The sequence below is a fragment of the Zootoca vivipara genome, chromosome 2 (assembly GCF_965207765.1).
Source record: "Zootoca vivipara chromosome 2, rZooViv2.hap1.1, whole genome shotgun sequence".
NCBI lineage: Eukaryota > Metazoa > Chordata > Lepidosauria > Squamata > Lacertidae > Zootoca > Zootoca vivipara.
The window spans coordinates 81568865-81583347 of NC_142584.1; the positions used below are offsets into that span (position 1 = coordinate 81568865).

The window sequence follows — 14483 nt, forward strand, 5'->3', positions numbered from 1 at the left end:
GCTGGTGGGGATGTCAGGTGTGAAGAACGCTTTTTCATTTAGGGTAGTTTTAGGAGACACCTGCTTTCTTAAAGACTACTGCACAGATGATCCTGCAGGTTTCACATCTAAAAATATAGGATGGCCGTACTCAAAGGTTGCAATCTAAAGTATTGGTAATATGGTTGGTTGACAGCAGCTAGGATATCAATGTGATCTCGTCTTCTTTTCAAGTGTCATTGCAGGTGCTTTGAAACTTCTGCTAGCAAGAAGGCTGCCATTCTGGAATGGCTTGTGCATATTAGAAAGTTCAAAGATGTCAGCAGAATGATGCCCTTTTGTAGTCTTCTTTGTTTTTAGAGACTCTCATTGAGGCCAGCAAAAGTTTTAATTTAGATTTTGAAGCTGAAATGGCCAACTCCCAGCCTTTGATCTTTGTTGTATGCATATCTGTGTGCTGGTTTCTTCTTTAGCATACCTGCCCACTTGACTTCTCACCTTTGTATTAAGCATTTCCATATTGTGTATTTGCACAGGGAGAAGTTGGTGCATCGGGAGAACCAGGAGAGCCGGTGAGGACTTGTCATTTGCTGCTCTCTCTGCTCTGTCTTACGCAGATCGCAGCCTGAGACTCACAGTGACTTGCCTTCCTCTTTATCCCTCCAGGGCCAACCCGGGAAGGATGGCATCCCAGGCACCAGAGGGGAGAAAGGAGAAATGGGTCCTTTTGGGATGCGAGGTCCAAAGGTGTGGCAATCCGTGATTTGCTTTCTTTTGTGTTTCTCCCTGTGATCCCCAGAGATGCTTTCCAGACAAGGAAGTACTATGTCACAAAACAGAGTGGAGCTGAACCTCTCTGCCAAATCTATTTTAATATACTTGGGAACTATCAAAGGGGAAGTTCAGATTTTGTGGTGGTTGTGGGGTGTGTTGTTGCTTCTTATAGCCCGAGACTGCTTGCATTATCAAGAAAAGGTTTCTTCATCTTGTAATCAATGATTGCATGTAAAAGCTGCCTCTGTAGCTCATCAGAAATGGGTGTGAAGATCCTTGAATTATACTGGCAGAATACATCCCTTGCTGGGTAAAAACCTTGGATTGGATGTGGGAGATCCATGTTCAAATCATTCCTCAATCAGGCAGCTTATTGGGTGGCCTTGGGAAATTCTGTATTATTCAGCCTGGTCCATTTCACCAGATGGTTATCATGCTATTGTCATCAATGGGCTTGCTGTTGTTTTGTCTGGGCAGGGGGCAGGAAATGTATTCTGAAATCCTAATAATTTTTTGTAAAGAATGGCAATGAGCTGTGTACGCTGAACAGGTCCATAAAAATGGTTTAAGACTCATCTGTGGTGTGCTATTTCTCTTCTACCTGTTGTAGGGGGACCGAGGGATGAAAGGAGCCTGTGGCCAGGATGGAGATAAGGGAGAGAAAGTAAGTGCCAAAGTTTCTCTTAGTTCCCCCCCCCCTTTTTTTGCATTATGACACATTGGGTGGTACTTAAATTTTAAAAAATGCCAGTGTCAGGATTAGCGCTAGTGCAAGGGGATTCCATCCCCTCTCTAAAGCACTAGAAGTTTTCAAAACATTGCTTTGGGCAGGCACAGAATCTGTATGTGTAACTGCACAGAAACTCCAATCAGCTGAGCAATGTGGGGGGCGGGGGGGTTGCTGTTCCTGTTCCTCAGCGATCCCAGCATTAAAAAGATTGCTGTCCCAGCCCTGCTATCAGCAGCACAGGGATAGCAACCACTGCTGCATCAGGATCACTAAGGTATGTGTGTCATATGCGGCTGTGTGTGAGAGATGTGTGACAGCGCAGCAGCAGGAGAGGGGTGTGTGTGTGTGTGTGTGTGTGTGTGAGAGAGAGAGAGAGAGAGAGAGAGAGAGAGATTGTGCTTATGTCCCTGCTCACCACTGTGCCTGCCCATCACTTCAGTGTGGTGTAGTGGTTAAAGAGCGGTATACTCGTAATCTGGGGAACCGGGTTCGTGTCTCCGCTCCTCCACATGCAGCTGCTGGGTGACCTTGGGCTAGTTACACTTCTTTGAAGTCTCTGAGCCCCACTCACCTCACAGAGTGTTTGTTGTGGGGGAGGAAGGGAAAGGAGAATGTTATCCACTTTGAGACTCCTTCAGGTAGTGATAAAGCGGGATATCAAATCCAAACTCTTCTTCTTCTTGTTGCCCACCTCTGTCCAAGAGAGCAACCGCTCTTCCTATGAAGAGTGTGTGAGCTCACTGCCAAGCTAGCGCCCAGCATTTCCTTCCCTTGTGTCCTTTCTCACTATTGGGCCCTCTGTCTCTTCCAGGGAGAGCCGGGCCTGCCAGGCCGAATGGGACTTGCCGGAAGGAAGGGTGACCCTGTAAGTGTTCCCAGCGCATGCCAATGAAGCAGTGTGTGGCAAGACATGTGTTTGGAGAGGTCAGCCTACCTTGTGCTTTCTTTTCCTAGGGAGAGGTGGGCCTGCCTGGAACCCCAGGAATCCCCGGGAAAGAAGGCCTCATTGGACCCAAGGTATGGACTAGAGAACATTGATGTGGACTCAGTAATTGGGCTGGAAGATGGCCAGCAATATGAAGCTGCATCCCAACAAGATGGAAGTACCGAGGATGGGTGGTTCTTGGGTCTGGTTTTTCTTTTGTGTAAGTGTGGGTGGGGGGTTCTTTATGAAATGCTTTACTCTTACAGACACATCTAAAAAGTCTGCTTCAGTTATATACTTGATCAATATGTTGTTTTTTGTTATTAGGGTGACAGAGGGTTTGATGGCCAACAGGGATCCAAAGGAGACCAAGGAGAAAAGGGGGACAGGGTATGTTGTTCTTTTACTGGAAAGTGGTGAGGTTTCTGGTTTCATCAGGATCAAAGGTAGTCTCAGACTGCTGAAGAATTTGAGAGCATCCCTGCATGTCCCTTTTCTTTTTTCTTTTCTTTTTTTATATAGTTTTATTAATTTGTGCATAAATTTTCCAAACCCAACAAAACATCTCTTTTAATATTATACAATATTTTGGCTAGACTTCCATCAACTACGTCTAATGATTTCCAATCTTCATCACTTAATCTTGCATTTCATTATTTTCACTATTACTTTTAATAGTCCATAACTAATAATCCTTTTCATTCATCTTCCCTGCAATATTTCATATAGTTCTCCTTACGAAACTTCTTGCAATCCTACTAGTGTAGTCTGTTGATTACAATTGATTTTCAAATAGTTCACATATTTACTCCAATCTTCTAAGAACCTCCGATCCCGCCGGTTTCGATTTCTCTCTGTCATCCAATTCTGCATAGTCCATTAATTTCATCTGCCACTCCTCTTTCGTCGGTAATTCTTCTTGCTTCCATTTCTGGGCCAATAATACTCTTGCTGCAATTGTCGCATACAAAAATAATTTATTGTCCTTTCTACTAATGTTCTCACCAATAATACCAAGTAAAAATGCTTCTGGTTTTTTTTATAAATATATATTTCAATATCTTTTTCATCTCATTATATATCATTTCCCAGAAGCTTTGCACTTTCTTACATTCCCACCACAAGTGATAAAAAGTTCCTCCTTTCTCCTTACATTTCCAACATTTATTATTTGTTTTATACATTTTAGCTAATTTTACTGGTGTGATATACCATCTATACATCATTTTCATCACATTTTCTTTCAAAGCATTACATGCTGTAAATTTTATTCCTTCTTTCCACAATTTCTCCCAATCTTTTAACTGTATATTATACCCAAAGTCTTTGGCCCAATGTATTAAGACCGACTTTACCTCTTCATCTTTCAAATGCCATTCCAACAGCAATTCGTACATTTTAGACAATATTTTACCATTATTATTTAATATTTCAATTTCAAATTTTGATTTATTGTAACCAAATCCATTTTCTTTTAAATCTTCTTTAAACATTTCATTAATTTGGTGATAGTGCAACCAATCATTTACATATTCTTTTGCCTGCATGTCCCTTTTTCAGTGCTGTGGCACACAATGCGATGCCCTCGGACATGCGCTTCATCTTCTGTGCGTCTGCTGGGCAACTTTGAGGATGACGCTTGTGAAACCTCATTAATTGCTAAGCAAAGCTGCTTCTGTCAAAAATTGCAAGGCCCTTTGAGTAAAAAGTGTGGCGTGTGAAACGGGAATCACATTGTCTACATATAACTATGGTAGACGTATTTCATTCAAGCGCATGACGAAGGCAAAAAGAATTGCTCCATAATTAGCATCAAATGAAAATGAACTGTGGGCCAGTATACTACAATGTGTAGCAGGCACCTAATAAATGCTTCCCATCTGATAGCAAGAACACTGTTGTTAAGGGCTGTAAGCAGCTGTGATAACACTGGAATCCTCCTATCGGTGAAGTGCATTTTTTTTGAAGGCAGGGAGAAAATCTTCTTACCATTTGAACTATTTTAGTCCATGTCAGCATTGCATAATATTGGCCTTATGCAGAAGGAAGGGGCAGTCAGTTTTGTTTGCAGGTTAGGGATACCATGTCAGGACTGTTCCTATTCTTATCCTCTGTTCCTTATTTCATAGGGTGCTGCAGGAATTATTGGCTCTCCAGGACCTAGGGGCAGTGATGGACCCCCAGGGCCCCCTGGACCCCCTGGCAGCATTGGCCCAAAAGGCCCAGAAGGGATTCAAGGGCAGAAGGTAAGTGCCCATAATTTCCACACCACTTTCCTGAAAGCCAAATGTCTGTGCTTAAAAAAAGAAGAAGAGTTGATTTGTTGCGCTAGGCTAGGGCTTTGATCCGCTTCATTTGTGCAAATTTAAATCTCCAGTTTTGCGCTTTAATCCCTCCCACAAAATAGTGATGATCTGGAGGCCCCGTGTCCCCTCCAAACCTGCTGTCTCTTCTTCTTTTTAAAGGGCCACATAACTTCTGAGCTGGAGAGGCAATGCAAGAAGTGCTAAAAAAAGAAGAAGCAAAATAAAGCAATTGTCTTGGTGTGTTTGTTTTCCCCATTTTAGGGTGAAAGAGGGCCACCAGGAGAGTCTGTTGTAGGAGCCCGTGGAGTCCCAGGTCTGTCAGGAGAAAGAGGGGAGCAGGTTTGTAAATATGTCTGTAAGTCCCTTTGAAGAAGGCTAGGATGCTTCATTTACTTTGAAATAAAGTAAGGACAGTGTTCTCAAAGCTACGAACATGAGTTTGGCCAAACTGCGGGAGGCAGTGGAAGACAGGAGTGCCTGGCGTGCTATGGTCCATGGGGTCATGAAGTGTTGGACACGACTAAGCGACTAAACAACAACAAAGTAAGGGTGAAGGAATTCCATCAGTTCTGGTTTGGTATTATTCAGATTTACCCAAGGTGCACAGGCCACTCTGCAGAGAGTTTAAGCTATTGCGCTAGGTTGTTCAGGGGCCTGTAGGATTGTGGAACTGGTAAGTCCTTTCTGCACAAAATACACACACACTCACTCCAAATTTCACTGGAGATTTCATCTGACTGGGCTTTAAAATCTGCCACCAAAATCTGTTAAGCCACAACCCTAGAACAGAAACCTCATCATACATCAAGTCTTCTGGCAAAGTGAGAAAACTCAATTTGACAGGAAGCTCATTTCAGCCTCTCACAATGCTGCACCTTTATATATATATTTGCTACGTGTCTTCATGAAACCTCAGTTTTAATTTGGGGTGGCAACTTGTAAGTGCTTTAATAGATGGAAGAACACATAAAGAACTATTTCACACTAGTATCTCCAAGCCAATAAAATGGAACTGAAAGGCTCCCGACAATGGCAGCAACAATGCCCAACTGATGGAGCCCCAGTGTAGAAATTTCCCAGGGATCGTGAGGAAGGCTGGGGAAGGGGCCACACACTGAGCAGGCCAAGACTGGACAGGGTCAGGCAAAGGAGCAAATTCTGTAGAGGAGTTGAGAACCATAGATGGAAGGAGTTTGCCGTAGCTGCAAGGATGAGACAGGAAAGAAAAAAATATTAGGCACAGCAGGGAGGAAAGGGAAGGGAGCGAGGGAATCTCTGCCTATAAGCCAGATGCATCATCTTTGTGATTTTCAGCCATAGGATCCTTGGATACCCTTGCTCTCTAGGCTGTATTCTTAGTACAGTAGTACAGATCTGGAACTATCTAGCTGACGGGATCTTCATCTCCCACACCCTTATATGCCAGATTGGCGGGGAGGGGCACCCTGCCAATGGTCACCTGACATCACGAAGGTGTCCCGTGACATGTTTTCCTTTGCCTGCACCGTTTGAAATCAGACTTTGCAGGTAAAAGGCACAGCACTTGCTGGGGTTGGCAGTCAGCTTGCAGAGCCCCTTGCTTTTGAAAGCAGTGCTGCTGTTAGCAGGTGTAGAGCAGGTGGCAGAAAATGGCTGATTAGGACCATAGGTTCTGAATGATGTGCAGCTCACCTGGGCTAGGTTAGGGCCAAAGGCTTACGTCATCTTCTCACAATGGCCAACCGGCAGGACATGAGCACTGTAACAGTCACCTCCTGCTCTTCATTCCCAGCAATTCATATTCAGAGGCTTCCTGCTTCTGACACCGAGCACCTTCTCTAGCTTATATTGCAGATCTTCCAGAAATTGAGTAAGTTTCTTAGCATGTTAATGTATTGTCTTCTGTCATCAACTTGCTGAAATCCTTTGTTTTTTGTTGACAGGGAAATCCAGGGCTTGATGGCCTCCGGGGAGAGAAGGGAGATCCTGGAATGACGGTGAGGAGAGAGACCTAAGTTTATTCTTTGAATAAAAACTCTGAGATAGGATGGCCATTTCAATATTGCTAGCCCTATAGTGGCCAATGGTGGTCAATGCAGCCGAGTTTCTTCCTTTAGCAGGAAGTCAAATTCAGTCAAACTCTTGGCCCTGGTTTCCTTTAAACTTGCTCCCTGCTGCTTCTTCCATTTTGACTCTGCTCTTGTGCTGGAATGTCGTTAGGCGACAGAAGTTTGCGCTCTTAACATTCCCTGTGTATATCTCACATTGCTGCACCAGCCATGGGAGATCCATGCAGGGGTAATAGAACTCATCATGCTATGCACTGTCTCCTCTGCAGGAAGAAGAGATCCGTCTGTTTGTCAGGCAGGAGATGAGTCAGCACTGTGGTAAGGCCTTGACCTCCTGCACCTCCATCCTACTGTTTGCTCCCTTGACTCTTCCACCTTATTGTTTCTTTCTGAGTGTCCTTCTCCTCCTAGTTTCACAAGTACCCTAACTGGGCATGAAACATACTTGTTCCATGGTGTGTATTTCTTAGGCTGTCCCTTTGGGGTGTGTTCTGTCTGAGCCAAACTACACTTGTTGTGCAAAAGATCTGGGACTGGATTATCAGCTAGTGCCTTCTTTTTTAAATCAACTGCAGTTGTGGGTATGTGGGAAATGCAGCAGGCATGAGTGTTGTGGGGTGTTCAAAACTTCCCTCATAGAATCATAGAGTTGGAAGAGACCACAAGGGCCATCCAGTCCAACCCCCTGCCAAGCAGGAAACACCATCAAAGCATTCTTGACGTATGGCTGTCAAGCCTCTGCTTAAAGAACTCCAAAGAAGGAGACTCTACCACACTCCTTGGCAGCAAATTCCACTGCTGAACAGCTCTTACTGTCAGGAACAGGCCCGGCTCTAGGGGTAGTCTAGGGGTAGGCCCGGCAGGAGGGTGCTGCGCGGCAAAGCTGTGCTGCGCGCTGCACCCGCCCACTAGGGCGGGGGTTGCCAGAGCGATCTCCGCACCACGGCGCCAGGGCGCCCGACCGGCTTGAGACGGCCCTGGTCAGAAAGTTCTTCCTAATGTTTAGGTGGAATCTTCTTTCTTGTAGTTTGAATCCATTGCTCCGTGTCCGCTTCTCTGGAGCAGCAGAAAACAACCTTTCTCCCTCCTCTATATGACATCCTTTTATATATTTGAACATGGCTATCATATCACCCCTTAACCTTCTCTTCTCCAGGCTAAACATACCCAGCTTCCTAAGCCGTTCCTCATAAGGCATCATTTCCAGGCCCTCAAGTGCTGTTGTCTCAATCAAAATCCACCTCCAGGATTTTTTTTGTTTTTGCAGGGGAATAAAAGGGTTAAATGCCGCTTCCTCCCCCTTGCTGCTGCGCCAGAGAAACTGACAGCCCCTCACCCCATGGCTATATTTGGGTTGGTTTCAAATCTTCCACATAGCATGTAGTTTGGCCTCCAATGCCTGACAGCTGAGACCCAAAACTGGGTGCCTGGCCGAAATCAGCACCATCATCATTTTATTTGTATGCTGCCTTTCCACAGATTAAAACAACGCTCAAGGCAACTTACAACATGACAAGATTTACATAATTACAGAAGTCATAAACAATAAATAAACCACATTAAAAAATACACAACCAAACGGAAAACAATTTCCACATAAATCAAAATCTATAACTAAGAATACAGCATTAATATCACAGTTTAAAATGACATAGGTAAAAAAATAACCGCAATTTTTTAAAACAAAAACGAAGCTCTCTCTGCCCGGTGGCAGCAGCAGCAGCAGTCCTTTATGGAGCCCGTCAGGCCCCGCCCAAGATCAGGTTGTAAGTAGCAGGACTGGGGCCCTCAGGTGCTGATCAGGGGAGTCCAGAATGTTGAACACCCAAAAATCTTTTTAAATCATTTTTCAAAATCTAAAACCAAAACATTTAAAGGGCACTGCAGATGAACAATTCTTCGCCAAACTGAAAGAAACGCCTATTTCTCGTTTCAGCTTGTGGAGGCCAGTTCTCCCCTCCTGAGCGACGTGAGTATATTTGTCTCTGTTGGATCAGCTTCCTCTTTGCCGTAATCACAATCCCAGCCAGCAGGAGCGGCTGGCATGGTGGGGCTGTGCCAAGGACCTGCCCTCTCCACAACTGCATTGCTGCCTTGTGCCAGAATGGGGTGGGGCAGAACCAGGGGCGTACCCAGGATCAAAATTAGGGGGGGGCAAGGGGCGGGGGCAAGGGGCGGGAGGGGAGGGGCCACAGTGGGAATATGGGTGGGGCTACGTGGCCTGCGTCCTCCCAGCTCTTCTGAGGAGGCAGCCCCAGGCTCTTGTTCCCGGCGCGAAGCTCCAGAGGCGCGCGGGGAACGCAAGCCTGGGGCTGCCTCCTCCGCACCTCCCAGGTCTTCCGAGGAGGCGGCCCCAAGCTCCCGTTCCCGGCGCGAAGCTCCAGAGGTGCGCGGGGAACGCGAGCCTGTGGCTGCCTCCTCCACTTACACTCCCCGCTCCCGCTTAGCGCTCCTCCGCTTACGCTCCCCTCGCGCCTCTGGAGCTTTGCGCTGGGAGCCGGAGCCTGGGGCTGCCACGCTGCGCCCCTTAGCCTTTTGCTTCTGGGGGGGGGGCAATTGCCCCCTCCTGCCCCCCTGCCCACGGCACTGGTCGCCCCTCTGGGCAGCTCGCCCCATCCCCCGGGTGCGCTGTTTCCCTCCGTCTCTTACGTTTACACCCCACCGCTTTTGCAGCTCGATAGTGGGAGGGGGAGAGGAGAAAGTGCGATGGGTTATGGAAAGGGGAAAGGGGGGAGGGCTGGTCTGTTTCTTTCTGGCTGGGGCCGCGCACCCCACTTTTTGCATTGAGATTTCTTTCTTTTTAGCTTGGGGGGGGGGGCGGGCAGCTGGCTTCTAGAGTAGGGCAGCTGCCCTAACTTGCCCCGTGGTGGGTACGCCCTTGGGCAGAACGGCAGCAAGTTTGGGGTGTGTGGGTGTATCGCCGGGAGCATCTGATTGGCTCTGCGCTGACCTCGCTGCTGCCTAGCCCCGCCCCAGCACCTTCCAGGGAAGCAGCAGTAATGCTGCTCTCAGGAGGGCGGCTCCTCAACACCATCCCACCATGCCAACTGCTCCGGCCAGTCAGCGGTAAAGAGCAGCATCCTGCATTTCATGGATAAATGAATATGGTTTGTGCTTCCAGGTATGCAGCAGGCTTCATCAGCTCACTACATCCTTTGTAATGGGCACTGTTTTTATCACCCCATTCGTGTTTTTAATCGATTTATTAATTAGCACTAAAACTCTTTTCCAGCTATATTTTGCAAATATCAAAGTATTAGTGACCTGTAATGTGAGTGTTTCATAGCACGATCATATTCATTTTGGGGGGAAACAATACAGGGCAGAACTTTCCGGTGGCCTCCATTTTAGCAAGCTGTTTAATGGCAGCATCCGAAAGTGGGTTACTGTATAGTGTTATATAGTGTTACAGTGCTGAGTTTGATCTTGAATGGGAACATAGTGAAATGAGCAGCAAAGCTTTGGGAAAATCTAGCACGAATTATCTTCTTCTTTGTTATCAAGGGAGAATGGTGTGTGCGGGGAGAGGAAAGCAGAGGGGGAGAGGAAGCAGAGGAATATAAGCAGAGGAAGAATTTTGGAGGGGTGGTGGGAGGCCATGAGGATCTCAACAGCACAGGGAGTCTCAATAGCACACATATAAAGGGACGCAGGTGGCGCTGCGGGTTAAACCACAGAGCCTAGCGCTTGCTGATCAGAAGGTCGGCGGTTCGAATCCCTGTGGCGGGGTGAGCTCCCGTTGCTCGGTCCCTGCTCCTGCCAACCTAGCAGTTCGAAAGCACGTCAAAGTGCAAGTAGATAAATAGGTACCGCTACAGCGGGAAGGTAAACGGCGTTTCTGTGCACTGCTCTGGTTTGCCAGAAGTGGCTTAGTCATGCTGGCCACATGACCTGGAAGCTGTATGCCGGCTCCCTCGGCCAATAATGCGAGATGAGTGATGCAACCCCAGAGTCGGTCACAACTGGACCTAATGGTCAGGGGTCCCTTTACCTTTAAAATGCATCCCCCGAAGTGCCAGCATCAGGGGTGGGAGGCTCTGAAGCAGGGAAACACCCCTCAGTCAGGAGCTTGTGGTCAGAATTGGATTTCCACGGTGCTGGGAGGACTCGAGGGACTTCTCAGGGCTCCCACCTGCCTTTAGGTTTGTGCATGGAATTCACCTCCTCCTAATATCCCACAGATAAACGCTGCATATCTGGGAGCAGCCAGTGCTGTTCTTATTCGTCTCCCTGGCATATACTTTCCGCTGTTTCGCTAGTAGAAGCTTTCCATGTGTTGTTGTGTAGTGCTGAAACATTGATCCACCCAAATGTGCCAGGGCTCAAGGGCACAGCCCCACTTCCAGCATGCAAAACTGGGACACAATTCAGCCGTGCAGACTCTGGTCTGCTTTTCAGAAGGGTCCTCTGCTACTACAGAAGGAAATGCCTGCCTGAATTGGAAATGCCATTGGACTGGGCTGCTCTCTCTGTTACGGTCAGCCCATCATGCAAACCTTATGTCAGGATTTTCCCTGTCTGATGTGTTTAGTGGCTGACTTTTGTGGAAGAGGGCAACACCGGATGTGGCTCTTGAACTCTGGCTGTGGGGTGGGTGGGTGGGGGCTGTGTTTCATGTCTGGGGTGGGAGGTAGTACAGCTTGTCAGTGACTCTTACGTGCTTGTTGATGTTTGTGTTGTGACCTTGCCCCTCCCAGGTCTCCTTCCCAACTATCCATCCACCCAACCGTTCCCATCTGTCAATGCTCAAATAGTCCCTGTGCTTAAGTTGTCCCACGCTGAGGAAGAGGAAGGTGAGTCCTGTCTCTTGCTGTTTCGTGTGCACAGCATCACCTCTGCTAGCATGCCTCCCCTTTCCTTGCCTTTTCGCTTCCCTTTAATGCCAGCCGCAGGAAAATGCAAGCTGTTTCAAAGGCAGGATTTGGTGATATGCGTGGATCGTTTGAGGGCAGGGCCATTTCTGCATAACAAACGTAATAAAGTGAAAATAGCAAAGCATCCTGTGGGGATGTTGAAGACTCAACACATTCATTGCAGCATATAGTTTTGCAGACCAGAGCCCTCACCGTCAAATGGAGCTTATCCATTTGTCAATTGAGGAAGATTCAGCTTTCTTTATCTGACAAGGTGCAGTCTAGCCAGCAAAAAGCTTGTGCCATAATTAACTTATTAAAGGCTAACAGCCCTTTTTGTTGGTTTTGCTACAACAGATAAACATAGATGCAATTGATAATGTTGCATTTAGGGTGGTAATAAGGACAGAAGTACTGGCAGAGCCTTCTCATGGTGACAGACCGTGAAAGGACCGATGGCTACAGAATATGCCAGATACAGAAGTAGCCCAAAGGTACCCTTTGCTGGAAAGTTGCCATTTGATCACCCAAAATACATAAAGTTGCTATGCCCTTATACTGTGGGGCTTGTCTTTGGGCAATTAACCGATATGGCATAGATAAACAACAAGCTATGTAACAATTCTTCATTTCATGCATAAAACTAAGCCAAACTATGCTGGGATCAAGCAAATGAGCAGGTTACCATGCTACTGGGGCTGCCATGGGTTGGCTTAGCATTACATCCAAACCTGAGCTTTTGGTTTGTCTCCCCCAGACAAACCATGGGTGGTAAACCAAGACAGACTTTAGATACAATTCCTGGTTTGTCTGGAGCAGGGGTCGGCAACATGCGGCTGTGCACTGCACTAAACCGGTGCAGTGCGGGGACTCGCCGAGTGGTGCCAGAAATCACGTCTGTGCATGCGCAGATACTGGAAATCGCTTCTGCGCATGCCCAGACACAAAAAATCGCTTCTGCGTAGACGCAGTTTCCAGCGCCACACTGCACCAGTCCGTCCCACAGACTATCTCCATGGGAGTGATCCGGCCCATGGCCGGTAAGCCTTGCCAACCCCTGGTCTGGAGCGAGAGCTCTGCTTCTACAGTTGGAGGCAGCAATGCTGCTTCTGAATACCAGTTTCTGGAAACCACAGGAGGAGAGAATGCTCTTGTGCTCGAATCCTGCTTGCTGGTTTCCCACAGTCATCTGGTTGGCCACTGTAAGAACAGGATGCCAGACTCGATGGACCATTGGCCTGATCCAGCAGGCTCTTCTTACTTTCTTAAGCGTGCTCAGGATGAGACCTACCCATTTGATCTTCCTTCCTTGCCATCCGTTCCTCGTCATTCTTCGATTCCTTCTGAAGCAGCCATTCCTGTTTTGTAGGGAGCCAGACACGACACGTAGTGAACGTAGATGACCCTGAATATGAGTACATCTACACAGAGGAGGACTATGAAGAGGGCCTGGGAGCAGATGGGACAGAGAGCCCTATGCTGAGGGATGGTGAGCTCCATTGGTCTGCAGAACACATTTGATGGAATTGGGACATCCTCTCCTGCAGTTGCCCCTTGGGTAGGGGTAGCAGCAGGCTGGCGCACTTGGCTCCTACTGAAGCTCAATGAAAGTGATTGGGAATCTGTGTGAAACTACTAGCTTTGGGTATCCCCTGCTTCATAGTATATATTACCGTATTTTTCCGTGTATAAGACTAGGTTTTTTTAACCAAAAAAATTGGTTTAAAATTGGGGTTCGTCTTATACATGGGTAGTGCTGAGGGGTGTTTTCTTAATTTGGAGTCCCCAGAAATAGGAGCAGAAATGGGGGCATCTTATACATGGAAAAATATGGTACAGTATATTGAATAGAAAACCACTGCAGCGCTGCATACTCCTCCATGACCACTAGTTGGCAGCCTTGGCAAGTACAGTAATATTGTAATTAAAAAGCAGCAAGGTGGATACCTGTAAGTCACTTTCCTTGGCCATGGGACGAATGGGCTTTGAAAGATGGAGAGCTTTGGTAGTCCTGCCTCCCACCTGTGGTTAGCAACAAAGTAGAGATTACAAGTAAGCAAGGAAGATTCCATGCCCTGATTAAGAATAGAAAGAACCTTCGTCATCCAGCAAACACGTTATTCATTTTGATAAGTAACATTCCCCCACAGCTGAACTAGCCCCTGCAAGGTTGGTAGATCTTAAAGTTGCCTCTTGGGCTGGCATATCACTGACCAGAGTTTTCTAACAGAAGGAGGTGTAGTGGATTAATAAAAAAAAGACTCCTTAGGAAGCCAGTAGTTAGGCCTATTCTGTTACTTCCATACTTCTTTTCCTTGCAAGTCTCAAGGTTTTTTTAAAGTTTTTGCACTGTGCAAACTGTATCCATAGGACTGTATCCAGGTTTTTTAGCTTTTGATCTTTAATCTGCAGGGGCATGGGAATAGTGAGAATTGGATGATATAACATCTACAGTTCACTTTCCTTTTTTGTTTTATTTTGTGTGTAGATAAGATGGTGCTACACTGTGATCCCCTTTTGTTCTGGGTTTTGTTTTTGGCCAGAAATAAATTCTGGCTCTCCTGAAACACCTTTCATGCCTTTGCCCATCCCATTCCTTCTTCCCATCCTGGGGTGTTAGGGAGGATGGGGAGAAGCTCGATACAGACACTAGAAGCTTCTCCTGTGGCCATGACTTCTTAAACCAGTACTCTGCTCCCTGTTTGCAGAGGTACTGAGCCCCAGGGCAGCTTCCAAGCACGAACGGCAAAAGAGAGCTCCCTCTGAGGAAGGTAAGCAGCAGACCTGCCTTGTGACCTTTCTCTCTCAAAGGAGCTGTTGTCTCCTTTCCTTCCATCCTCTTGGAATGAATAACGAACCATTTGCTCC

General features: G+C 47.0%; 1 protein-coding gene across 6 annotated transcripts in view; it reads left to right on the forward strand.

Moving 5' to 3' along the window:
* COL7A1 (collagen type VII alpha 1 chain) overlaps positions 1-14483 on the forward strand; it is a 119580-nt gene that overhangs the window by 98696 nt on the left and 6401 nt on the right. For all 6 annotated transcript variants that reach the window (XM_088662326.1, XM_088662329.1, XM_088662331.1 and 3 more), the window contains 14 exons: positions 516-551; positions 646-726; positions 1364-1417; positions 2295-2348; positions 2438-2500; positions 2736-2798; positions 4538-4654; positions 4976-5053; positions 6637-6690; positions 7032-7080; positions 8699-8731; positions 11460-11555; positions 12985-13104; positions 14324-14386. In XM_088662326.1, coding sequence (XP_088518452.1) covers positions 516-551; positions 646-726; positions 1364-1417; positions 2295-2348; positions 2438-2500; positions 2736-2798; positions 4538-4654; positions 4976-5053; positions 6637-6690; positions 7032-7080; positions 8699-8731; positions 11460-11555; positions 12985-13104; positions 14324-14386 — 961 coding nt within the window. The remainder of the gene's footprint in view (positions 1-515; positions 552-645; positions 727-1363; positions 1418-2294; positions 2349-2437; positions 2501-2735; positions 2799-4537; positions 4655-4975; positions 5054-6636; positions 6691-7031; positions 7081-8698; positions 8732-11459; positions 11556-12984; positions 13105-14323; positions 14387-14483) is intronic.